Raw genomic sequence first — 25,252 nt, 5'->3', positions numbered from 1 at the left:
CCATATATTAAGTGCTTGCCATATGAAGCCCTCTGCAAAGTGTTTTGCATGCTTTATTTCCTTGGATCTTTATCAAAATCCTATTTGGTAAATATTATATCCCTAGTTTACACATGAGGAAATTAGCTAAGGCTGAAATCAGGTATTTTACCCAAGATCATGACTGGTAGAGATGTAATTTTCATCCAGGACTGTTTTAATCCAGATCTCACCTGACTTATATTTTGTTCGTCCATTCTTCAGAAGATCAGAGGTTTTCAAAGTTAGGTCACTTCTCTCCAGCAGATATATGGCAATGTCTCGAGATTTTATTGGTTGTCACAACTAAGGGGTGCTCCTGTCTTCTATGGGTAAAGCCTAAGGATGCTATTAAACCTCTCACAATGCATAGGACAACCTCCCACAACAAAGAATTATCCAGCCCAACGTATCCATAATTCCAAGATAAATAAATTTCTTTAAATTTTTTGAGTCGAAAATACTCTATAAGAGAATCTGATGAAACCAGCAAACCCACTCTTCAAAAGAATGCATACATGCACAAAATTTTCCATATGGTTTTAGGAGGTACATGGAAAGACTTGTCCAAAGCACATCTATGAACTCCAGATTAAATCAACTCATCCCACTGATTAAATCAACTTATCCTAGACACACATGTGAATTCTAGATTGTGATAACTCTGCCAAAAACTGTACTCTGTCATTTTTGGCCACTTGCGGAATTACTTTACTGCATGTTGGCACGAAGCCATTGTCCTGTACTGAGGATGTTATAAGGAATGGCCTCGAGGAACTCTGACTATCTTTATAGTAGATATTTAGCTGGCAAAGCTTCACACAGTATCTTTTCTATGGAGACCCACGAGAGAAATCTCATACTCCAGCACTCATGCGAGACTGGTTTGCTTTTTATTTTCTAAATAACTTTTTATTGTGTTTTTCCTTATTTTACAAGTAATCCATATGTATTATAAAAAAAGAAATCGAAAACCAGCAGTGTGGTAGGCATAATTCTAAAATGTCCCCCAATGTCCACAGCCTTGTATAATTCTTCCCTTTGGGTGTGAGCAAGACCTATGGATATGATGGGATATTATTCTGTGACTATGTTACTTTGTATGGCAAAAGGAATTTAGGCAAATGTAATCCCTAATCCGTTTTATTCATCAAAAGGGAGATTATCATGAGTGGGACTGACCTAATCAGGTGAATCTTAAAAGGGGAACAAGAACACAGAGGTGGAGAGAGTCAGAGAGATGAGCTCCTGCTGGCTTAGAAGAAAGCAAACGTCCTTGTTGTGAACTGCCTATGAGGCCACATAGCAAGGAACTCTGGGTAGCCTCTGGGAGCAAAGAGTAGTCCGCATCTGACAGCAAGAAAACAGACTTCAATCCTACTACCACAAGCAGCTGGATTCTGCCAATAACCTGAATGAGCTAGGAAAAGTTTCCTGAGCTTCCAATGAGAACTGTGGTATGGTGGATACCTTGACTTCAGTCCTTTGAAACCCTGAGCAGAAGATAATGCTAGGCCATCCCTGGAATCCAGACCCTGGATTCCAGACTGATTCTAGACCCATGAGATAAATGTAATTACCACTGAAATTGTGATAATTTGTTACATAGCAATAGAAACCTGTACAAGCAGAAAGAAAAAACAATTTTAATTTTCATCATCCACAGGCCCACTGCTTTTATATAGTACATATTGTTTTGTGATTTGCTAACTTTTCATTCATTAATATGTTATGAATATTTTTCCATATCATTAAATATTCTATAATATAATTTTCTCAGGGCTGCATGGGCTCTCATGTAAATGTTTGGGTTTGTTTTTTTCTCTCTCTCTTAACATGCTGTAAACCATATAACCAATCTTGTTGCCTTCTTGGAGTTTTCTGTTAGAAAGCCCAGAACCAAATTTGAATTCAGCCTCTGGCAATTTTACTTGCTTTTGCTTTATCTTTGGCTTCATCTTATTTTTCCTGCCCTTATTCCTCACTTTGTAATAACTTTCCCCCCACTCACTTACTGTTTATTTGTTGCACTAGCTGTATTTCTTTTTATATACTTATGGACCCCTTACTTAAAGGCTTTTTTGTTTATTTGTTTTACTTAGATCAATACTTTATATAACAAAGTATTTCTTACATATGTATAATTTTTAAACTTTTATTTTGAACTAATATCAGACTTAAAGTTTGCAGAAATAGTAGTTTCTCTATATCCTTCACTCAGCTTCCCCAAATGTTAACATCTTACTTAATCATAACAGAATTATCAGAATCAAGAAATTAACATTGATACACAACTATTAGCTAAAGTAAAGCCCTTATTGAAATTTCACCAGTGTTTCCACTACTGTCCTTTTCTGTTCCAAGATCCTGTCAGGGTTCCCACATAACATTGGGTTCTTTCTCTTTAGTCTTCTGCAGTCTGTAATAAATCTTCAGTCTTTCCTTATTTTTCACCTTGACACTTCTAATGAATATCGGCCAAATACTTGTTCAGTTCAGGTTTGTCTTATAAATTTTCCCATGATGGGAATGATGTTTTAGATGTATTTTCCTAAGCTGCATTACATCCTTTTGAGAGTAGGATGGAGATAGAAACCAGGCAAACTAAGCGGTTCTAGCCTGTCTGCAGCCTCAGGCTCAGGAAGGTGACTTGATTCATTCAACATTACCTGGCCCAGGTGACCTGACACCTAAGACTTCTGAGGCCTTGGCCAGGATGCTTTCCAAGGTGCTATCCTGAGGCAGGGAGCCTGAATGAAAGTAGGCTGCAGGCAACAACTCTTATCTGAAATAACAATGGGAAAGAACCTAGAACATCTTAGGAAATCACTAGTACTCATCCTGTTCCATTCAGCCCTGGAATTGAAGATCTTTCAATTTGCCCAGGATGTCAGTTGCAGCGCTAGGGGCAGGCAGACCTGAGTTGGAATTTCTACTTTTCTGTGACCTTGGGCAACTTAGCTTCTCTGAGCCTCAGTTACTTCATCTGTAAAAATGGGCATAATAATAAATGATATGACATGTTTAAGAGCCCCTCTTAAAAAGGAATTAATGTTTATTGAGCACACTCTATGTCCAAGGTGCTGTGTGACTTGGAAAAGGTTTTTACCATCTCTGGGCCTCCATTTCATCATCACTTAAAATGGAGAGAACAGGAAATGGAATTGCAAATAGCAAAGCCTAAAAGCACGCATTTATTCAACTTTTACTGAGTGCTCGTTTTCATACGTATGCATTCTCATTTAATTCTCATGATTAAGTAGGTTATCATGTTCATCTGACAGTTAAGAAAACTGAGGGGCCCAAAACTAGTTATGGGCCAAAGACCGCACAGCCTAATAGAGATAGAGTCTGGATCTTAAACCTCCATCTCTGGCTCTGGGCCCATGGTTTCCAAGGACAGTGTGAAGGTAACAAAGGGCCTTGTCTACAGTAGGCACTGAAAAATGACTATTTTCTGGCCTAAAATTCATGCTCATGCCTAATTTGCAATTTGATGCTGTTTCTGTATTCCTTATTGTGGTGGATACTTTAGGTCTTGAGCTGACATTCTGTATTAGTTTCCAAGGCTGACGTAACAAAATACCATCAACTAGGTGGCTTAAAACAACAGAAATGTAGTGTCTCACAGCTCTGGAGACTAGAAATCTGAGATCAAGGTGTCCGCAGGGCCATGCTCCCTCTGAAACCTGTAGGGGAGGATATTTCTTTGCTTCTTCCTGCTTCTGGTATCCCTAGATGTTCATTGGCTTGTGGCAGCATCACTCCAACCTTCACATGGCTTTCTCCCTCCTCCCTGTGTGTCTTCACATCATCTTCCCTCTGTACATATTTCTCTTTGTGTCCAGATTTCCCTTCTTCAAAAGGACATCAGTCATGTTGGAGATTAGGGCCCATACTAATGACCTCATTTTAACTTGGTTACCTCTATAAAGACCCTATTTCCAAACAAGGTCCCACATTCAGAGATACTGGGGTTAGGACTTCAACATCTTTCTTTTAGGGGACATGTATGGAAAAACCACTCCTGTGTTTCTCCTTTACTCTTGCACTCACAAAACTCCTGACACCAAATGCATGGGTTTTCCACACCAAGCAATTCTCTGAGACACCAGCGAGGTGTCCTAAAATACAATTCAATTCTGACACTAACTCAAGTTAGTGTGGACCCCACAGGTTAAGGGCTCAGTTCCACGAGACTGCCCCACCCCCTTCAGATGCCAATTGCAGGTCCAGGTTGTCATCTGTACTTCTGACCAACTGGCTATAAATTAGGGTTCCCGTGACCTCCCCCTGGAATTTGATAATTTACTCAAATGGCTGGTAGAACTCAGGGAAACACTTGGGTTTATGGGTTTATTATATAATAAAGGATACAGATGAACAGCCAGATGAAGAGATACGTAGAACAAGACCTGGAACGATCTGGAGAGCAGGAGCTTCTCCCTGGGGAGTGGCCGTGCACCACTTTCCAAGCATGTGGTTGTGTTTACCAACCTGGAAGCTCTCTGAACCTCATACTTTTGGGATTTTTAGGGAGACTTCATCATGTAGGCATAATCAATTATTAACTCAATTTCCAGTCAACCTCCCCTTTCAGGAGGATGGGGGATGGGGCTAAAAGTTCCAAGCTTCTAATGTTGGCTTGGAAGCCCAGCAAGCATTGCCTCATTTGAACAAAAGATGTTCCTATCACCCGGGAAATTCCAAGTGATTTAGGAGTTCTGTGTCAGGAACCAGGGTCAAAGACCAAATATTTAAACAAAAAGTGCTCCTAGTGCTCTTATCACTTAGGAAATTACAAGGGTTTTAGGAACTCTGTGCCAGAACCAGAGGCAGGCACTAAATATATGTTTTCTATTATTTCACAGAACACAATTCAACCCACAACACTCCCCTTCCAGGAGCAGGTTCCAGGAGCTATATTTATGCGAGGATACTGGAAAGGTCCAAGAAAGTACTATTTTTCAGGAGGGATGCCTTCTGTAAACTTCCTATGATTCAAAAGTTTGTATTCCGAAACCCTATTTCCCCCACAGGAATGAATGTAAAGTAGGTGATAAAATGCATTCGCACAGCTCATAAATCCACAACCATTTTGCCATAGTTTTGCTTTTGATGTTGCTTTGTATCTTTGCGGCATTATCTCTACCCGCCGGCACTCTTCTAGATTAACAGCACCACCTGTCGCGGAGGGGGTTCAGTCTTCTTCATGGTGTTTTATTACATCCACTATCCACTCAAAAGGGGGCGTGTTTTTCAGCACTAGCATCTCTACTTCGTGCATGCGTGAATGATGAAGTTGTTATAGCTTTTTAAAGTCGTTTATAACGATAGCGAATGGCAAAATAACAGCTCAATAGCCACAAGAAGCGGTTGCAAGAGACCATAGCAACAGCATGATTTGCTCCATAAAGACGCACTGTGGTCATTCGTTTCCCTGTTACAGTGGCGCCGCCTTGTGGCAGTAGCATAAACACAGTTCATAATTCATCCCGACGGCTTTGAAATTGTTCCATACCTAACGAGTTAAAATGTTTTCCATTTGTATGATTTCCAATTTATACGTGGAATGGCACTTCGTTAATGTTTTTATGTGGCACTGCGTCAAAGTTCCATAATTCATATCTGCATATGAATGCGTACCACATAAAAGGCTGGGACTTGGCAGTGTGGCTCATGTCCCAGCTGAGACAAAAAGCTTTCTTGTCCCTGTCACTCCTATTTGGGCCCCATTGGAGCTGGGGATGCAATTCTGAGAGCAGTTTGGCCCTAGCATAAAAGCCCATCAATAAGGAACGGGTGACACTGCCACAGCTGGGTAATCTGTCTCTTTGCTCCTCTGCAGCCCATTCGGTGATGATCTATTTGTCCCAGAGAATAGATGATGGCAGGTTTGTCCATATTTCACACTTATGAACCTGCCTGCTCCTCTCCGCCTAGTGCTGCCCATCTGTCTTTGTCCCTGGCTCCTCTCATTTCATTTCACAAATTGGGCAACAGGCCTTGGCAATGAGTTATGAAGGCAGATTCCATAAGGGCAGCTTCCGGGAGGAAGGCAGGGAGGAGAAGAGATGGGTTAGCTCTCTGCAGAGAGGGGAGGGATGGACAGGTTCAGGAGAAAGAGATGTCACAGACTCAGTGGTGGATGGGAAGGGACCCCAGAGAGGAAGGGGAGAGAGAAATCGTAGGGCAGAAGACAGTGTGCTGGGGAGGGCTACTCGTTAAAGATTGCTTGAAGAGCTGAGCCCAAACCCTATCATTAAGTTGGGCCTAGTGCAAAGCCCAATTATGGTAGCCGGCCTCCAGGACCGCCCCCATGACGCTTGCACGTTGGTATTCACACCCTTGTAAAGCCCCCTTCCATACGGAGCAGGGCTGACAATGTGTAACCAAGGAGATAGGCAGACATGACAAGCATGACTTCCAAGGCCAGGTTATAAAAGTTCTTGAAGTTTCTACCTTACTCTCTCTTGGATCACTCATTCTGGGGGAAGCCAGCTGCTATGTGGTGAAGTCACCCAAGCAGTGCCTGGTGGCAAGGAACTGAGGCCCCTGGGCGACATCCAGCACTCTCTTACCAGGTATGTGAGCACCCTACCTTGGAAGCAAATCCCACAGCTCCTGTCAAGCCTTCATAGCCCTGGCCAATGTCTTGACTGCGACGTTGTGAGAGACCCTAAGCCAGAAGCAGCCCAGCTAACCTGAAGTCCTGACCCATTTGAAACTGTATGAAATAATAAGTGCTTATTGTTTCAAGCTGCTAAATTTGGGGGTAATTTGTTCCACAGTAATTGGAAATGGTCTAATTCCTTATTTGTGAAATTGTTGTCCAACATCTATCGGATTTGCTACCCAGAATGCATAGTCCATATGGCAGGAACCCATTCATACCAGCTGCTCAGTTAACTGGCATTACATGTCGCTGAGTGCCACAAAGAGATCCCCCTGGCCTACTCTTTCAAGCAGGGTATATAAGTTAGTTAAGCAAGGACAAGATTCTGGGATAGAGTGGCTCTGTGTCCTAGGAAGAGGGATAGGGCCAAACCTGATTTCCCCGGGACAGAGGGATTTCCTTGGATGAGCGACTTTCAGTTCTAAAACTGAGACAAGCTGGGGTAAGCTGGAATGAGTTGGTCACCCTAGCTGGAGTGGGGCTGGGATTCTGAAAGCTGTACTTCCAGGCGCTGCCACACCATGGTTCACATGGCATGGGGAGGGAGACCTAGCTCCCATCTCTCCAGGTCACAGGTGGAAGTGTACTTCTGGAACCGCCTATTTGATCCTCCTGCCTCACTTAAGTGGGAGGAGATGGGAGAACCCTCTTTGGAAATGCATAGACAAGCACGAGAAGGCCGCAGGTCAGCCTTCCCTTATTCTCCTGACAGAGACAGCCAGAAACACCAAGAATTTGGTGATGACTCTCAACTTAGACCTGGAGGGCTGGCCCCTCCTTGTCCATGGGCCCTAGTTTCCTGTGGTTTCAATGCCAAATGCCCTCTATCACATGGCCAATGAGTTGCCAAGGAGTTGCTATCCAGTCTCTGTTGGCATACCCAGTGACAGGTCATCAAGGCTGCCCACGCCATTGTTAGAAAAGTATTCCTTGTACCGATTATGCCTCCACATCATCTCTGCCCTTTAATTATATTCGATGGTGCTGAACAATTTGAACCCATTTCTTCCTGGCAGCCCGTTTACATACTGTGCACACGTTGCTTCCCTCTGCCTACGGTTCTCCCTGCCCTGCTCCCGTCTTCTGGCAAAATCTCCCTACTTATCCTTTTTTTTTTTTTTTTTAAGGAATGGAATTTGTTACTTCATTCATTTATTTATTTTTTAAAGATTTTATTGGGGAAGGGGAACAGGACTTTATCGGGGAACAGTGTGTACTTCCAGGACTTTTTCCAAGTCAAGTTGTTGTCCTTTCAATCTTAGTTGTGGAGGGTGCCATTCAGCTGTAAGTTGTTGTCCTTTCAGTCTTAGTTGTGGAAGGCGCAGCTCAGCTCCAGGTCCAGTCGCTGTTGTTAGTTGCAGGGGCACAGCCCACCATCCCTTGAGGGAGTCGAACCAGCAACCTTGTGGTTGAAAGCCCATTCTCCAACCAACTAAGCCAGCCGGGAGGCAGCTCAGCTCAAGGTGCCGTGTTCAATCTTAGTTGCAGGGGGTGCAGCCCACCATCCCTTGCGGGAGTCGAGGAGTCAAACTGGCAACCTTGTGGTTGAGAGCCCACTGGCCCATGTGGGAATCGAACAGGCAGCCTTTGGAGTTAGGAGCACAGAGCTCGAACCACCTGAGCCACCAGGCCGGCCCCCCTACTAATCCTTTAATGCTTAGGTTCAAGGTCTCAGGCCTCTGGTAAGACCCAGTGGAGGCGGTCACTTCCACCTCTCCACACCTGCCTCACTCAGATGCTAAGAGAAGGGCAGCTCCACTGCATGACATCAGTGCGCCTCCATCTACCTATCTGGGTTTTTCCTGAGTAGCTGTGCCTGGGAACCCTCTGATCACACTGACTTCCAGAATGAGGAGCTCACTCCGTTTTGGTCCCTCTGATAAACCCAAGGAGCCACTGGGCCCAGCTGTGTCTCTAACCCCTCTCTGTGCTTTTCTTTGTTAACACAGAGAACAGGCCTCAGGCTCACAGCCTTCTGCCTGAGCTTCAAGGCAACAGCCACACTGTTGTTTTCATTGCATTTATTTTGATGAATCTACCTGTTCACGCAAGTGATTCAGGTTTCCCATTTATCATAATGACATAGTTTCCTTTTTAAATATATCACACATATAATACATGTTCATTGTGTCAACTTTAGAAAACACAGGAAAAAAATCATAGTTCGAGCCTCATTTTCTTATAGGAGTCATTACTGACCCTCAAAGTCTACATACGACCTCCCTTTTTCTCTTCCTCCCCATTATAAGTCCTCATAGCTCCCCATACTTCTTCATAGCCTCTATTGCAATTGGCGAAAATATCTTTGTGTATATTTTTCACTTACTCAGCAAATATTTTATATGTCAGGCAGGAGAGGTGAGGGGAGAGAGACCTAAGGTGAGGGGAGAGAGCCCCGGAGGGGCTCAAAGTCAGTGCTGATGTGATTTTGGTCTCCCCTATCAGGACTAATTCCCCAAAGGGCTGGGGCTTGTCCTGCCCACCTTTGTGTCTCACAGCCTGGCACAGGTGCTAGCCAGGCAGACTCGATATTTGCTGAAGGAATCACAAAATTAAAGCCTGCCCTCCACTCCGCCACCCTAAGCATACCAGGAGGGAGCCACAGGTTAGAGAGCGGACATTCTTTTGGGAGGGTGTGCCTCCACCCATGTCCCTTGGGATGGACTAGGCCCCTGGTCCACCCGGTGGTGCTTACAGGGTCTAGGACCCTGCTGAGGTCTGTGATCTGGGGTGGGGAATTACGGGCTGAGAAGGAATTCGTTTGGAGGGCAGACAGAAAAGCTAGGCAGGGCAGGAGGACAGTGTGAGGTCCCAGGAGGCAAAGGCAGAGATGGTAAAGGGGGATGGAAAGAGAAAAGGAGATGATGGAGAGAACGCATCCCTTATAGTCCTGTCTTAAATTGTTGGGGAGGCAGTCGTTTCTTTGATAATGTGATAAACACTGACTGTGGATCGCTCCTCAGAAAAACGCACAATTTCAGGGGGCTTACTGACTCCTTGCCCCTCATTCTTGAATGCCCAGTTAAGAATCCCTGGTATCATAGCTCAACGCTCCCATTTTACCGAGGTGAACACCGAAGCCCAAAGTGGGCAAAGGGCTTGCTCAAGGTCACAGAGCAAGTCAGTAGCAGAATGGCAGGTACTCCGAAGACAAGAATCCCGACTTCCGCCCACCGTCTACCCAGCTGGGGGCGAAACACCTCCGCAACGCCCACCTGGCGGAGCGCAGAGCGGCAGGCAAGCCGGAGGGGGCGGTGCTTATGCACGCCCCTCCTCCTCCGCTGAGTTCGGGGGCGAGGCCTTCCTCCAACCATCTCCGCTCCAACATGGCTACACTGCTGTGCAGCATCTCTGCGGCGGCGCGGCGGCTGCTCGGGGGCCCCGGGCTCCGCGCCGGGGACGTTGCGGCTGCGGCTGCAGCTGCGGCTGCGGCGCGGTGAGAGCCGGGCCGGGTTGGGGCGGTGTGTGCGGGGCGTGCAGGGGGATGGGCAGAGACTCCGGCTTGGGATCTATGGGGTAGAGGCACGGCCAAGAAGATCTAGACCTGGCCAGTAGAGCTCTGGGCAAGAATGGGGGAGATGGGAAGGGTATGCTCAGGATCTTTGTCCTAGTGGATACCTGGCTCTAGGCAGAGAGTGAAAGATGGGTGAATGGGGAGGGGAGGTCCTGGGCCCTGAAGAGTAGGAGTGGGCAGAGGGCAGGAGGAGTGGCCCCTTCTGGCTTTTGCGGTTAATGTGAGCACCCACTGAGCTAGGAGAGGCAGCTTCCCCGCGGGAAGTTCTGGGGGGAAGACATGGGAAGAGCAGTGGACGATCTCCAAGGGCCATGGCTGCACAGACCCTTTGCTCCTCAACCCTGCACAATGTGGGTGGGGCAAAGGAGGCCTGAGGATGGATGGGAAATGCCCAAGGTCACTTCCCCTGCTTTCCAGTGGCAGCACTGGTTCTGGACCCTGGTCTCCTGACCCAGTGCTCTTTGCACCACAACTGGTGGCCTCCTGGCTGAGGGAGGCTGGCTGGGCCATGCGTTTAGCTTAGGCTTTTGTTTGGGCTCTGCTCTGGCTGGGCGCAGGCAGGGGTTGGCCTCCCTGATTGGTCCAGGGCGGCCCCTCCCTCCTCAGTCTCCGGCACCCTGTACTTCCCCCATCTCTGCATTTACCAACGCTGTACACACTTACCTGTCTCCTCCAGTAAACCATCACTTCATTTTTCTGTTTCTCCAACCCTTGGCACAGGGGTCAGGACAGTGTATGCTCAAGAACATTTGCCAATAAAACTAAGGGGGAAAAAAGAACATTTGTTAAAAAGTGAGTACACCTGTCCCTCCATCTGGGGAAAGGAGGTAGGGGTCTCCTCTGCCTAGCAGCGCAATCGTGAAGCTGCAGAGTTGCGGTTAGACCTTGCGATGACATGTTAGAGTGCTGTGCAGTGGGGCTTTGAGGCAGCTGGGAAGGAGGAGCTGGCATGTGCCCCCACCCAACTACCCAATATTTAGGGAGAAAACATATGGAAAGAGCCTGAAGTTTGCCTGGCACCAGCAGCAAATCTAACTCAACCTTTCTTAGTGGGATGACGTTGGGCGAGTTTTTTGGCCTTTTGAAGTCTCAGATTCCTCATCTATAAAACGGGAGTGAAAAATAGTATATGTCTCATAGGGCTGTTGATGATTAAAAAGGCCATATGTGTTAGACTGCTAGCCCCCGGTGAACACGCAACAGATGTTGCCCCCTGCTCAAGCCTATGTGTCAAGCAGTTTCTGCTTGAGCCCTTCATAATATGAGGGCTGAAAGAGCCTTGAGGAGATCATCTATGAGCCCCTTATTTTCCAGATGAAGAAATCAAGACAGGAAAGGACTTCACTTACCCAAGGTTACAGAACCAGTTGGTGGTAGAAGCCATTTGTGTGGCAGATATCCAGAGGCCACAACAGGGGCATGGGACATAGAGGCTACCTGCTGCTCCTTACTTGACCAGTGACCTTGGAGGAGGCACTGAACCTCTGTTAGCCTCGGTTTTCTACTCTATAAACTGGGGATGCTGATCCCTGCTAGGTGTTTTTGTAGGATTACTGTGAAGGCACTTACCGAGTGGATGAATACTTATCAAGTCCCTCCAGGACTGCTTTGCAGTTACTTATGCACTGGTTCCACCTTCGATACTAGGGAACATGCACCCCCACCCCCTGCTTCCACCCTCTCCAACCACCCCCCCACACACACACCACCACCATAATTCTGCCCCATATCTCTCTGGAGTCATTAGAGGAGCCAGCAGCGTCCCTTTTGGCCACTCAGGTTTGTGGGCTTTGAAATTAGATGGACCTGGATTGGAATCCTGTTGGCAGTTGATTAACGGTCCTTGAGTTAGGGATGGGACATCTCTGAGCCTCATTTTTCTCAAAAACATTGTGAGGATTAGCTCTTAGCACATAGTAAGTGCTCAATAAACAGCAGTTATTGTTACTGTTGCACCAGTAACCCTATTGCTAACAGAATTTTAGTTCTAGTTCTTGTAGCAGGTCTTCTAAAGACACACTTCTGGAACAGTAAGCAGGGATGTGGCCCTTTCTAAAGCCGGCCAATTCAAAACTGAAGAGGGTTTCAGAATGTGCACAGAACCGAGCTTCCGAGCAAATAAATCTAGTACATTGTGAAGCAGTTTCATGTGAGGAGGCATCCGACTGTTGAGCCCTATTGAGAGTGCAAATGTGTCATCTACTGATAAGTTCTCATCTAGGACAAATATTGAGCAACTTTCATGCCAAAAGCACTGCGCCAGGTATACTGGGGGATGGAAGGATATCAACTAATGGCTTCCTGTGTGTTTGGGGAGACAAGGCATAAGCATATGATAATGATGAAAGGGCTAAGGGAAATATGAGAGGTGTTTTGGTAGAAGGGGCTAAACTGGTCCAACTAGGGCAGATCCTTCCCACAAATTGAACAAAGCTGTATTGTATTTTTCTAGGCCTAAGGGGCATTCTTAATAGAGTTTAGATAACAGAATCTTTGGCATTTCTGGGATGATTTACTGAGATTACATTTAAAAAAAAATACATTGGAACTACTCTAGAGCAGGGATTCTCAAACTTGAGTGAGCATCAGAATCCCCTGGTGGGCTTGTTAAAACCCGGATTGCTAAGCCCATCCCCAGAATGTCTGTTGCAGTAGGTCTGGGATGGGGCCTGAGAATTTCTCAGGTGAAACTAACACTGTGGACTGAGAACCACTGCAGTGGGGAATGCCGGCTCTGTGGTTACCAAATTTAAAAGGGAATGGACTCTGGAAAGCTTGGCAAAGTAGATGAGAGCTAGAATCCCAAGTGCAGACATCTAGCTTTTGTTTTGTAGGTCTTAGGGGGCCATAGAAGACTTTTGGGCAGAAGGAATAGCATCATCAAAATGGTGCTTTATAAAGATTGATGGACAGGTTAGGAAAAATGGTGAAAGAGTGGGAGCCTGGAGATCAGTTAGGAAGCTGAGTAGGAACAGTGATATTAGCTGCCACTGCCACGTCAGGCCCTTGCTCCAGAGGCCCATCCCCTGGCCCCTATTTTACAGGTGAGGAATATGAGGCTCAGAGAGATGAGGCTGAGCCGGGATTAGAACCCAAGTCTGTCCAGAACCTTCTCTTAAGTACTTATTCTGCTGGTGGTGGTGGGGATACAAAGGGCCCGAGCCCCAAGTCCACGCTCTGAGCAAAGATCCACCCTTTCTTTCCTGTCTTACCAGCTTTCACCATTTTCCTGCAGCTGTGTCTGAGCACCCCCGGCCCCCCAACTCCTCCTTTCATTTCCCAAATGTGGACTGAGCATGTGCCATGTGCCAAGCACTGTTCCAGGCACTGGGGAGACAGCAGGAGTACATAGGACAGACAATAGCCCAGTCCTTGTGGGGGAGCTTCTAATGGGGAGAAAATAAAGCACGTAATAAGCAATCACAAGAAAGAGAAAAAGCAAAGAAAAGGTATAATGTGTTAGGAGCTACCAGAAAAGAGAGAGCAGGGTGAGAGGGCTTGGGGAGTTCAAAGGTAAGTAAGAATCTTTTGATTTCACTGGGAAAATATTTGAACTCTTGAAAATGGGAGCCTGAAGATGTTGGCTTCTAGTTCAGACTCTGCCCTGGGATCTTAGACAGGTCCCTTCTTGGATTTTATCTACAGAAAAGATCTTTAGTGATAAGCTGTTCCATCTTGCTTGTTTGACACATGGGGAAACTGAAGCTCAGAGGCAGGAAAGAGGGATAGGGGCACCCATCAGAGCTCTGGACCACGCTCCAGCACTCCAGCCCCCAGGCTCTCTTCCCAGGATGGGCCACTTAGCTGTTTATCTTGGTGAGTACTGATGTTAATAAATTACCTGAAGTCCAGTTCTGGAGCAAAGGTCTTGGTTGACAAATCATAGGAACTGTTCTTCTCCCTGCCACCACCCCTTTCCCTAGAGTGGGAAGCATCCATTCTACGTTCAAACCACAGGTCAGGTCCCTCTGCTAGTGGCTTTGTTGAAAACACCTGTTTTCTTCACAGTATCTGCTTTGTGCTCCCAAGTTGATGCCTGACCCAATGGTGGCGGCTGGCTTTAAAGGAAAGAGCTCTGGATTGGTTCCTTACCTGAGCTCTGCTGCCTCTGACTTGCTGTGTGACCTCGGGCAAGTTCCTTAAACTCCCTGACCTTCTATTTCCTCATCTCGAAAACGGGGACACTAATGGTATCAACATTGGAACATCATCATGCAGATTCAGCGGGATCATGCTACGGAAAAGTTGATCACAGATCCCTGACAGAGCAATGTTATCTATAGCAAGGCTCCCCCTTATTCTGGTCTAGAATTTTCACAGACCACGCTGCCCGTCTGATGATAATTGTCTTTTTGGTTTTTGTTAATGAAGCACATACATGCAAGGTGACATGCACTATGTATTCAGGAACACTTAAAACATTTTTATTTTATCTTTTTTGGCTTTACAAAAAATTACAGTGAATAAAGAAACATGTAACCATCTCCCTCACCCCTCTCCCAGGGAAACAGTGTTAAAAGTTGGGGACACTCATCTTTCTCTGTGCTCATACAAAGACATCACTACTTTAAGATGTTTTCTTTTTAATTTCATTGGTCCTAGTGGCTGCTCCATATTTAGGGGGGGAAATGTAACACTTTGAATTTGTAAGACATTTATTCTAGCCACAGAAAAGCCTTGTAAAAAGGAGAGGACTTGCTAATGGGGCCTCCATTACCAGGCTCCCAGGCTAGAAATCATTCAGTAGGAGACTTGCTTTTCAGGCCTGGCTAGAAGCTGCAGGTCTGGCAGGACCTGGTGGCAGGTCCCTCTGCTCTGAACAAGGCACATCATTCATTCATTGATTCTTTCTCACAGGGAGCAGCACCCTGGCGAGGTGCACAGAGCAGATATTTGTCAATTAAGTGTTGGCTGGCTGGCTGGCTGGATGAATGAATGAATGAAAGAATGAATCTTGCCTTGCAAGGCCTTTTACCCGCTCTATCTGTCAAATCAGCACTGGAGATTTAAAGACTAGCAAGATCACCTCCTCTGGAGAGCCTGCCCAGATTGCCAGAGGCTGAGTTCAGGTTGGCTTACCTGGGCTCTCCCAGAGACCCCAGCGGTAATTGTGTTCCAAGGCTCCTTTCTTCTAGCAGACAGTGACATCCTCAGGCACTAAGTTTACTTGTCTTTGGCTCTCCATTTGTCGGGGCTGGGAAGGGGCACAGGCCGTGTAGTGTCAGCACCGGGAAGGACAGAGAGTGTGTCATTCTTATCAGATGGGACAGAACTAGCACACACAAAACACAGGAAAAGAGGCTGTTGTGTTTGAGGAGGGGCATAACTGGAGAGAGGGGTACATACTCGGAGGGCACACAGAAGAGGAGGCTGACAATACAGGTTGGGCTGTCAAGGGCGTTGGACATCTGGCAAGGAGGGTTTGGGTTTGGTTTGCCTCTTGACAGGGGGCTGCAGTTGTGTGGCCTCTTGGAAAGGGGTGAAGTGGAGGAAGGGAGGCTGCCTCTGCAAAGCTTCAAGAAGCAAATTGGGCAGCCAGGATCTCTGCAGAAGGGATCGGGTCTGCTCAGCTGGCTCCAATGACGTGTTACATTCTGGAGCTGTCATGGGATTCCATGGCCCCCTGCCCAGAAATGGGGGTTACCAGCCTTGGGGAGCAGGATGTCTGAACAAATGGAAGGGCTGAGGCTCCCCCAACCCCTCATGTCCCCCTAAATTCCTTTATCCTGCAGGTTCTATTCCAAGGACAATGAAGGCAGCTGGTTCCGCTCTCTCTTTGTGCACAAGGTGGATCCCCGGAAGGACGCCCACTCCACCCTGCTGTCTAAGAAGGAAACCAGCAACCTCTACAAGATCCAGTGTGAGTGGCTGCTGAGCCGGCCATCTCACCCTCCTCAGGCCTCTGGGGGTCCCAGATGAATGGGGCTGTCCTGGGAGCTGCCCTGGCTCTGTATGGCGCCTCCCCACCCCCCACCAGCTCCCCGCAGACACAAACACCCCCCACTGTCTGTCTTCTATTGCAGTTCACAATGTGAAGCCTGAGTATCTGGATGCCTACAACAGCCTGACGTGAGCATCTTCCTCTCTCCATGCCTTTCAGTTTGGGTGGGGACTATATCCCAGCCTTGTTCTCCTCACAGAAATCCAGGGATGTAGATTTCAGAGCCAGAAGTCCTAAGGATGTCTTGTCCAGCTTCTGCATCTTAGAGATGGGGAGACTGACACCCTGAGGGCCTGAGTTGGAACCCTTATCTCAGGGGCCCTGGTGGCTGGTGTGAGCCCTCCCCCCTCTCTGTGCCCCTCTCTCAGGGAGGCAGTGCTACCCAAGCTGCACCTGGATGAGGACTACCCCTGCTCGCTTGTGGGCAACTGGAACACGTGGTACGGGGAGCAGGACCAGGCAGGTGAGGTGCTCACCTCTCCAGCACCATTGGTGCCCCGCCCAGGCCCCCAGCACCTCTCACACGTGGCTGCCCTCCACTCCCACGTCACAGCAGCACCCAGAAGGATCTTTCTAAATGCAGTCCTCATCGGCTCACTCCCCTGCTCAGACAACTGTGGTGGCTCCACTCTGCCCTTGGATGGCCCGTGAGGCTCTGCGAGTCCTTCCCTGCCCAGCCTCTGGCCTTTTCTAACCCATCCTCCTTCTCACTGTGCTTCCCACCCGCAACTTCTTTCACTTCTTCAGATCAACGTTTTCACCCTCTGGTTCCACACTGTTGTTCATGCTGTTTCCTCTGCCTGAAGCAGTCTTTCTGTCTTGCCGACTGAACCTGGTTCAGTCCTCTACTCATCTTTTATTTTGGCATACACGTCAACTCCTCCTGGAAGCCTTCCTTGAGCCCTCCTACCCCAGCGGGTGAGGTACCTCCCCTGGCTCCCCAGCCCCCAGGATTTGCCTCTTCACAGCCCTGATCGGGCTTCCTGTAGTGTACTTGTGTGTCTCCCCATATAGATGGGGAGTTCTGGGAAGGCACGGCCCCTGCCTGTCTTTCTTCACCATTGAATCCCCAGTATACAGCATGTATTTGTGGAATAAATAGGGGCTCTTGTCTGAGCTGGTTCCTTACCCCCAGCATGCCCCATCCCACCCCAACTTACCCACCTCGGTTGGCACCAGCTGTTAGGACCCACACATGAATTTGGTTGACTCACAGCATCTCAGCTACTCAAAGGGGCCTTGGCATTTATATCTGCGCTGTCCAGCAAGGTAGCCACTAACCACATGTAGTTATTTACATTTAAATTAGGTAAAATGAAATGAAATGAAAAATTTAGTTCCTCAGTCACACTAGCCACAGTTCAAGTGCCTGCCGATAGACATGTGGCCCATGGCTACCATGTTGGACACCACAGCTATAAAATATTTCCATCATAGTCAAAAGTCCTCTTGTGCTGATTTAGACTCTGTACAGCACAGGGAGTTCCTCTGGAGCAGTCCTGATAGAAGGTTCTGTAAGCTTCCCTTGAATACTCCCCCCCCAACGGGGAACTCAGTACCTCAAACCACCTGTCTCATCCTTTGACAGCCCTGATAATTATGTTGTTTGGTTGTTGTTGTTTTTTTATTTATGATCTGCAGATAGAGTCTCTTAATAATTTATTCTGTTTCAGTAATAGTCACTGAAACACTGAAAGGCAGATCAAAGCAAACTGTCTTCAGTTCCAGCCCCTACAGTTTTCCCATTTTAGGCACAACTAAATCAGCTCCAGCAGCACTCCTTGGATTCTCCTAAGTGTTTGCTAGTTGGGAAATGAATTTTGAGGAATGGGATACCAAAGTTTTAAAGCATGTCTTCCATGTTGTGTATCTTGAAGTGTTGTCTGCCATGTAGAATCAGCTGAGAAGCAGCCCTCTGAGCCATCCCGAGGGGCAGGGCTCAGGAATCCACATTTGAATGAATTTGTAAGAACTGCTGATCCATCTTCTAGAGGAACCGCTATCATTGTTAGAAAACTCTTTCTGTGGGCTAGGATGCCCTCCCTTCCTGTAACTTTTCCCTATTGGTCCCTGTATCAGCTTAATTCCTCTTCCATAGGTCAGCATTCCTGGACGTGGTAGACTTCCATCCATCCATATGGACTCTTGCTATTTCCCTTGGGAAAGAGGCCTTTAACCCATAGGTTCAGACCATTTTTCAGATGGGAAAATAAGGCACAGATAGAGTCAAAAGGCAGATGAGGTACAGGCTGGGGATGGGAAGTAACGTTTGAGCTTCCAAACTGCAGGTCAGCCAACTGCCCTAAGCGCTAGCATGCCCTGTTGACCCTTTGGAGACGTTCCTCCCTGTCCTAGTGGTGCTCCTAAGGATGGCAATTTTCTACAGTAACTAGGTTTCTTTATTATTGCAAAGTGTATTAGTTCCTAGGGCTGCCATAACAAAGTACCAACCACTGGGTGGCTTAAAACAACAGAAATCTATTCTGTCAAGTTCTGGAGCCCGGAAGTCTGAAATCAAGGTGTGAGGCAGGGCCACGCGCCCTCTAAAGTCTCTAGGGAAGAATCTTTTCTTGTCTTTTCCAGCTTCTGATGATTGCTGGACATCCTTGGCATTCTTTGGCTTGTAAATATTATCACTCCAATCTCTGCCTACTTAGGCACATAGCATTCTCCCTCGGTGTCTCTGTCTTCATATGGTGTCCTCTCTGTGTCTGTGTCCAAATCTCCCTCTTCTTATGAGGACACCAGTCATTGAATTTATATCCCACCAAGTATGACTTCATCTTAGCTTGATTACATCTACAAAGACCCTATTTCCAAATTAAGTCACATTCTGAGTGTCTGGTTAGGCATGGATTTGGTGGTATGGGGTGGGGGGCACTATTTAACCCTGTACAGAGGCTATGATATTTTCAAACAGTACAAGAGTTTTCAGTGAAAAGTAAGCCTCCTTCCTGCCTGCCCTAGTTCTCTGCCCCAGGGGGGCATCTCCTGTCACAGTCTCTTGAGTCTCCATCACGAGATCGTGCATCGACCAGCAGCTCTGGAGATATCCCTCTACCCCTAAACACATGTGGTAGAATTCCGTTTCTTGTTTTTTTTTTTAAATTAACTGTCTTGGAATATTCCATCTCAGCCCATCAGACCTACCCCGTCCATTTGTCCAGCCTATCTCACAGGCCTGGCTTTATGTGTGCCACTGCTCCTTGGGTACCAGTTCACCTCTGATTCTCTTGTTTCTATTTGAGGAAGTTTGGGTGGGAGCATTGTCATTTTCAGGATGAGGACATCGGAGCCCAGAGGGGTCAAAGCTCACCTGTCAGAGCTGGAGTTCAAACCGGGGTCTTCTGGGCTTGTGTCTGGAGTCATCCCCTGCCCAGCACTGCCACGTACCAAGGCAAAGGGAACTCAGAGAAAGTGCTGGTGCTACAGAGAACCAGGCTGGAGACTAGCTCCTTACATGCACACTTAGCCAACCTTGGGGTAAGCGGGTCAGGTGTCTACGTGGCCCCCTGACCTGTACCTCTCACTCATTAGTGCACCTGTGGCGATTCTCCGGTGGCTACCCAGCCCTCATGGACTGCATGAACAAGCTCAAAAATAACAAGGTATGCTTGGCAAACCTCTGTATGTTGGTTCAGGCCCAGCCCTGTGTTGGGGCTGCCTCAGCCACCCGCATGGGACACACGGCTGGGGTGGGGGGGCCTCTTCCTGACTGCCATACCCAGACTGCCATGCTCGCAGGAGTACCTGGAGTTCCGAAAGGAACGGAGTCAAATGCTGCTGTCCAGGAGAAACCAAATGCTCCTTGAGTTCAGCTTCTGGAACGAGCCACAGCCCAGAGCAGGCCCCAACATCTATGAGCTGAGGACATACAAGCTCAAGGTGCCTCCCTCCCACCAGATCCCTGCCTGCTCCCACCTTTCCTGCTGCAGTGCTGCTTTACGGGTGCCCCTGTACCTTCACTGAGACTTCTGGCCTCTCCCTCTGGGCTCAGAACAGAGGTGTGTACACACCTGTGCACACATGCACACCCACGTGCGAGTCAGAGCCTCTGAATGAGACCAAGTGGCTCCTGGAGCTGGGGAGACATGACAGTTTCCCATCTCCACCCAGCTGCAATACTGGGAATCTGAGGTGGGGCTCATTCTCATCCTCTCCCGGTTCTCTTTCAGCCAGGAACCATGATCGAGTGGGGGAACAACTGGTGAGTGGCAGTGCCATAGGCTGGGGGGTGGCTTGGGGAGACCCTGCCCACCTCCCCCACCAAGGCCCTGGGGGGGGCCACCTTTCCCAGGGCCATATGGCAAGGAGCATGGCAATCTGTGCCCTGCACAGATCCAGGAGAAGGATCCAATCAGCAGGTGAGGATTGTGAGGACTCCCCTGGAAGAACACCCAGCCAGCAGGTGCACCTCCGTCACCCCATTCCCTGACCATCTCTCAGAGCTGGGGCAGCTCAGGGAGCCCTTCGTTCCAGCCCTGGCCTCTGCTCCACTCTCTTCTGCCATCCCCAGGGCTCGAGCCATCAAGTACCGACAGGAGAACCAGGAGGCGGTGGGCGGCTTCTTCTCGCAGATAGGGGAGCTCTACGTTGTGCACCATCTCTGGGGTAGGCTGGGGACCCTTCAGGAGCCCTCTGCTGGTCCCCTTTCTCCATTGTCACTCTGCATAGACAATGCAAATACATTAGTGCCCTTGTGCAGCTTATATTCTAGCAGAGGGACACAGCACCTCAGACGTAAGCTGACAAAAAAGATAATTTCAGATTATTACAAATAAGAGAGAGAGAGAGAGAGATGATGATGATGATGAAGAAAAGCATGGGAACCTGCATTGGCTAGAATAGACAAAGAAGGCCTCTCTGAGGAGGTAAAAATGTAAGCCCAGCTAAAGAATGAGAAAGAACCAGCTGTGAATTGCTAGGGAAGGGCATTCCAAGGGCCTTTGCATGGAGGGAACAACACGTGCAAAGGCCCTGCAATGGGGAAAGGCCTTCAGGGTTTTGAGGAGTGCAAACGAGCCCTGTGTGGAAAGAGTGGGGAAGAGTGTGAGGTCAGGCTGGGCCTTGCAGGCTATGGGGACGAGGTGGGATTTATTCTAAGTGCAATGGGAGGCTGCTGCAGCATTTTAAGCAGCATGACATGACCTATAGTATGTTCTAATATGACTTCTCTGGCTGCCATGTGCTTTGCTGAGAGCATTTTGCAGGGAAGTATTTTGCAGAGAGGCACTGGGGCATCAAGAGACGGTTACACTACTTCAGGCAGGAGAGGTAGTGGCCTAGCCTAAGGTGGTGGCAATGAAATTGCTGAAAAGTCCACAAATTAATTAGTTCGGAGGTGGAATCAATGGGACTTCTGCATGAACTGTCTGTGTGGGGCAAGAAGAGGACTCCAGGACTCCCAGACTCCTGTTTGAGCAGCTGTATGTCGCTTACTGAGACCCTAAGAGGAGTAGGTTGGAGGGTTTAAGAGTGTAATTTTGACCCTCAAAAGTGTTATATTTGTGATGCTGACATACCCTGGTGGAGATGTTTAGTTGGCACCAGATACATGAGTATGGAGCCTGAGGGAGATTTCTGGCTGGAAATATAAATTTGGGAGTTGTAAACAAATGTACTGATCGAATGAGATTGTCAAGGCAGACAGTGTTTGCTAACAGTCCAAGGCATTGTGGAGGAAGAGACAGCAGGACAGGGAGAAGGGCCGTGGGAGGGGGGCCCTGTGCTGGGTCCAGGGTCAGATCCTCTGCCCAAAGAATGAAACAATGCCTTTCCTACAGCCTATAAAGATCTGCAGTCTCGGGAGGAAACTAGAAATGCTGCCTGGAGGAAGAGGGGCTGGGATGAAAATGTCTACTACACCGGTGAGCAAGCACCTCTGGGGGCTTCGTGAGGCCCTTGGAGGTCATCTGCAGGAGCCCTAACTGAGGTTGGAATCTCCTCTGCAAGGAGAGCTAGCCTCACTTGATTACCTTTAGTGATGAGGAACTTTCTTTTAATAAAATGAGTTAGTGGGTTTCTATCGGGGTGGCACACGCCACATGATCCAGAGTCCCTAAGTGAGTGCTGTGGGGGATGACAACACCACCGGGAGGTCCCTGCCTCAGAGAAGCAGGGTAGTGAGCGAGCACTGTGACCTCAGGCTTGGTTCACCTCACAGAGGCTGTTTCCTTATCTGTAAGATGGCGAGAGTGCCTGCCTTGGATGGCTGGAGGAAGGATTCCAGGAGCTAATTTGTGAAAAGTGCTGAACTTCGCCCAGACTGACACAAAGGAAGCATACAGCAAATTTTTTCGAGCCAGTTCTTTTGCTTACAGCGTTTGCCACTTTGCTGGGCCCCCTGAGAACCAGCTGGAGTCAGCAGGTGTTGACTGAGCCCTCACTGTGTGCCAGGGACTATGGTGGACAGGTGGCTGGGGGGCCCAGCATGAACAGGAGCCTATGCCTGCCCTTAAGGAGCTTACATCTGGGCTGCCACACTTAACTGGTGTAGGGGAGAATGCGTCTCCTGAAGTTTACCGGAGGCTCTTCAAAGTGTGGTCCCAAATGATGGTAGTGTCAGCATCCCTGGGACCTTTAGAAATGCTGAATCTCTATCGCTTCTCGGCCTTTTGGCTAAGATCAAGTGTAGAAATGCTGAATCTCAAGCCCTTCCTCCGCCCACTGAATTAGAATCTGTGCTTTAACAAGAACTATAAGTATTAATCACTTGCATGCACAATAAAGTTTGAATAGCTCTGAGCAGGAGGGAACAGTCTGACCTCCTGGGTGACCTTGGGTTGACCGGCTCTGGGCTGAAGGCTCCCCATCTGTAAAATGAGGCAGTTGGACTAAATCTGCTTGTTTCATACCTCAGCCACTTGAGGACCCGCTGACAGCTTTTGTTCTACCCGTATACGACTGCCACAGTTATTTTCTTTAAGTCCCCCTACTTGACTCTCTAACTAGCTTTGTCATGAGCAGTAGTATCTGAAATCACTTTTTATTATGCTAGGTTTTTTTTTCTTCACATATACAGGAAAATAGATAATTATGAAAATTTTCTAAGTGTTGCATTTTATCACCACCTAAGTCCCCTCTCCTTTCAGTTTGGAAGACCTGGTACTCTCCATGGGCCATTTAGGAGGGCATTGGGGCTTTTCCTGTCTCAGCATCTCAGGCCTCTTCCCCCTTCAAAAGCCAGTTTCGGGAGTTGGCTCGCCTCAGCCTCATCCGTGACCTCTGCCTCTCTCCACAGTCCCGTTGGTGCGACACATGGAGTCTCGGATCATGATTCCTTTGAAGATCTCACCTCTCCAGTGATGCTGCTGTTGGCTCCACCTCTTTCCCCTTCTCCCTCAGGGCAGCCATGGACAGAGGAGCTCCCAGGCCAGCTGCCTTGTTTTCTCTCGGATTTGGGAGGACTCGGGGGGCTAGTGTTCAGCTCAGAAAAGGGGGAGCTGAAGGATGACAGGGTTCTGAGGATTTGCAGCTCTGCCCAGACAGTTCCCACATTCCCCAGCACTCCTTCCCCTGGGCGGGAAGCAGTTTTTAATTCCTTTGAATGAAGAACAACAACCTTTTATGTCTTCTCACATCTTCCTTAAGATTCCTCATCTCAAGGCCACCAGTCAGTCCCCAGTTAGCACCACAGAATCCCTCAGTTTAGCTTTAGTTGCACAAAAGGTAGTGTGTCCAGGGATTAGAGCTTGGGTGGGAAGGGAAGAGGTCAAAGCAGGCCAGGTGCTCAGGCATTGCTTGGTCTCCACTGGGCCACATACTTGCTGGACAGTCTAAACCATGTCCCTCTTGCTGCGGAAAAGCCTAGAATTGCTTCAAGATATAAAGAGGGAAGCCTTCAAGTTAGCAAAGTCAGCAGGAGGTCCATATATTCCACCCAGAAAGGCTGGGGAAAGGGAGATGGAAGGAATCTGGGGGCAGGAAACAAAATGGAACAGGAACAAGAACCCAGAACTAGGAACCCAGAAAGTAGAACTTAGGATTCAGAACTAGGGTTTGAACTGCAGAACTTGGAATACATAATAGGGACGATAGAACAGAGGTGACAAAAGACCACTTGGGGAGGGGCTCCTAATACAAGACAGAGAGGCTCACCTGTTTCTACATAATGAGGCTGGAAACTTGAATATGTAGTTCCAGCCCTGTACAAAGCGTCTCCTGTCCTCCCTTTTCCTTCTTTCAGGCAAGGGTATGGGCCAGGGCCTATATTTCCCTCCCCCTGCATCCCTTTTCTCCCTCTTCACATTCTATCCATCCAACCCTCATTCTGCCGGGCTACTGGGTGTGTGAAGTGGGGTCAGTGACTTTGGAAGCCTCCTCCGTGACCCCCATACTTCATGAACCTCTGGGTAACTTGATTCTGCCTCCCTTTCAGGAAAACTTGTGCTGGAGTTCCTGATGGAAACAATTAAATGTTTACTATAAACCATCGTTGTTTTTTCTTCATCTGCAAGGAACTTTGGCAGGTGCCCAAGGCAGGGCCAGCTTCCCAGTTTGAACTGGCTAGTTTACCCCTCACTGCCCAGGGTACTATGGGGAGGGCCTCCCATCATGGCAGAAGGAACTGTCCTGTATAACCAGGGATTCAATACCAAGTGTTTCCACCTCCAGATAAGTAGGATTTACACCGTAAGTCCTGAACCCTCCCTGTATGCACAATTCTACCAGGGATAGAAAACACTGAAGCTGTCAAATGCTGCATTAGAGTTGTGACTCTGCCCTGGGCAAATCGGACGTAAAGTGGTAAACTAGTGATGCACCTGTGGGGGAAAAAGTGTTAAGGAGTTAATGCCCTCCCTGACGTGCTACCCTTACCAGTGGGAAATGTTAGGATGAATGTGTATGGTTTAAGAATCCAGGTTATATTGTCTAGTAGCAAACGAGTTAAACTAGCAAAATAAGCATCAAAATTAGAAACCTCCTGCCACCCAAAAAAGAAAATTCCAGGTATGGAAGCAAATCCACAAGGGTCCAAATCTTGGCACTACCACACTCTTGTGTTACGTTGGGCTTTAGTCAAACAACAAATAACGACAAAACATGTACTAGCTGCTGGGCATTACTTTAGGCGCTGGGGAAAAAGTGAACAAGGCACATAAGA

General features: G+C 47.9%; 1 protein-coding gene across 1 annotated transcript; it reads left to right on the top strand.

Moving 5' to 3' along the window:
- Nucleotides 1-9,981: 9,981 nt before the first annotated feature.
- On the top strand, nt 9,982-24,582 carry NIPSNAP1 (nipsnap homolog 1). Its single transcript, XM_033098361.1, has 9 exons — nt 9,982-10,130; nt 15,941-16,068; nt 16,232-16,277; nt 16,518-16,612; nt 19,687-19,757; nt 19,894-20,034; nt 20,325-20,760; nt 21,933-22,016; nt 23,390-24,582. Exons 1-7 carry the CDS (start codon nt 10,021-10,023, stop codon nt 20,358-20,360), a joined length of 627 nt encoding a protein of 208 aa, XP_032954252.1. The 5' UTR covers nt 9,982-10,020; the 3' UTR covers nt 20,361-20,760; nt 21,933-22,016; nt 23,390-24,582.
- The last annotated feature ends 670 nt before the right edge of the window (nt 24,583-25,252 follow it).

The sequence above is a fragment of the Rhinolophus ferrumequinum genome, chromosome 25, assembly GCF_004115265.2.
Source record: "Rhinolophus ferrumequinum isolate MPI-CBG mRhiFer1 chromosome 25, mRhiFer1_v1.p, whole genome shotgun sequence".
Classification (NCBI taxonomy): Eukaryota; Metazoa; Chordata; class Mammalia; order Chiroptera; family Rhinolophidae; genus Rhinolophus; species Rhinolophus ferrumequinum.
Note: the sequence above shows the minus strand (reverse complement) of the source record. Positions and strands in the feature narration are given on the sequence as shown.

Excerpts from the sequence above, each read along its gene's own strand:
- NIPSNAP1 (XM_033098361.1), top strand. The coding sequence starts at position 10,021 with ATGGCTACACTGCTGTGCAGCATCTCTGCGGCGGCGCGGCGGCTGCTC. Across the intron at positions 10,131-15,940 it reads GCAGCTGCGGCTGCGGCGCG|GTTCTATTCCAAGGACAATG; the intron begins GTGAGAGCCGGG and ends TTTATCCTGCAG. Across the intron at positions 19,758-19,893 it reads ACAAGCTCAAAAATAACAAG|GAGTACCTGGAGTTCCGAAA; the intron begins GTATGCTTGGCA and ends CCATGCTCGCAG.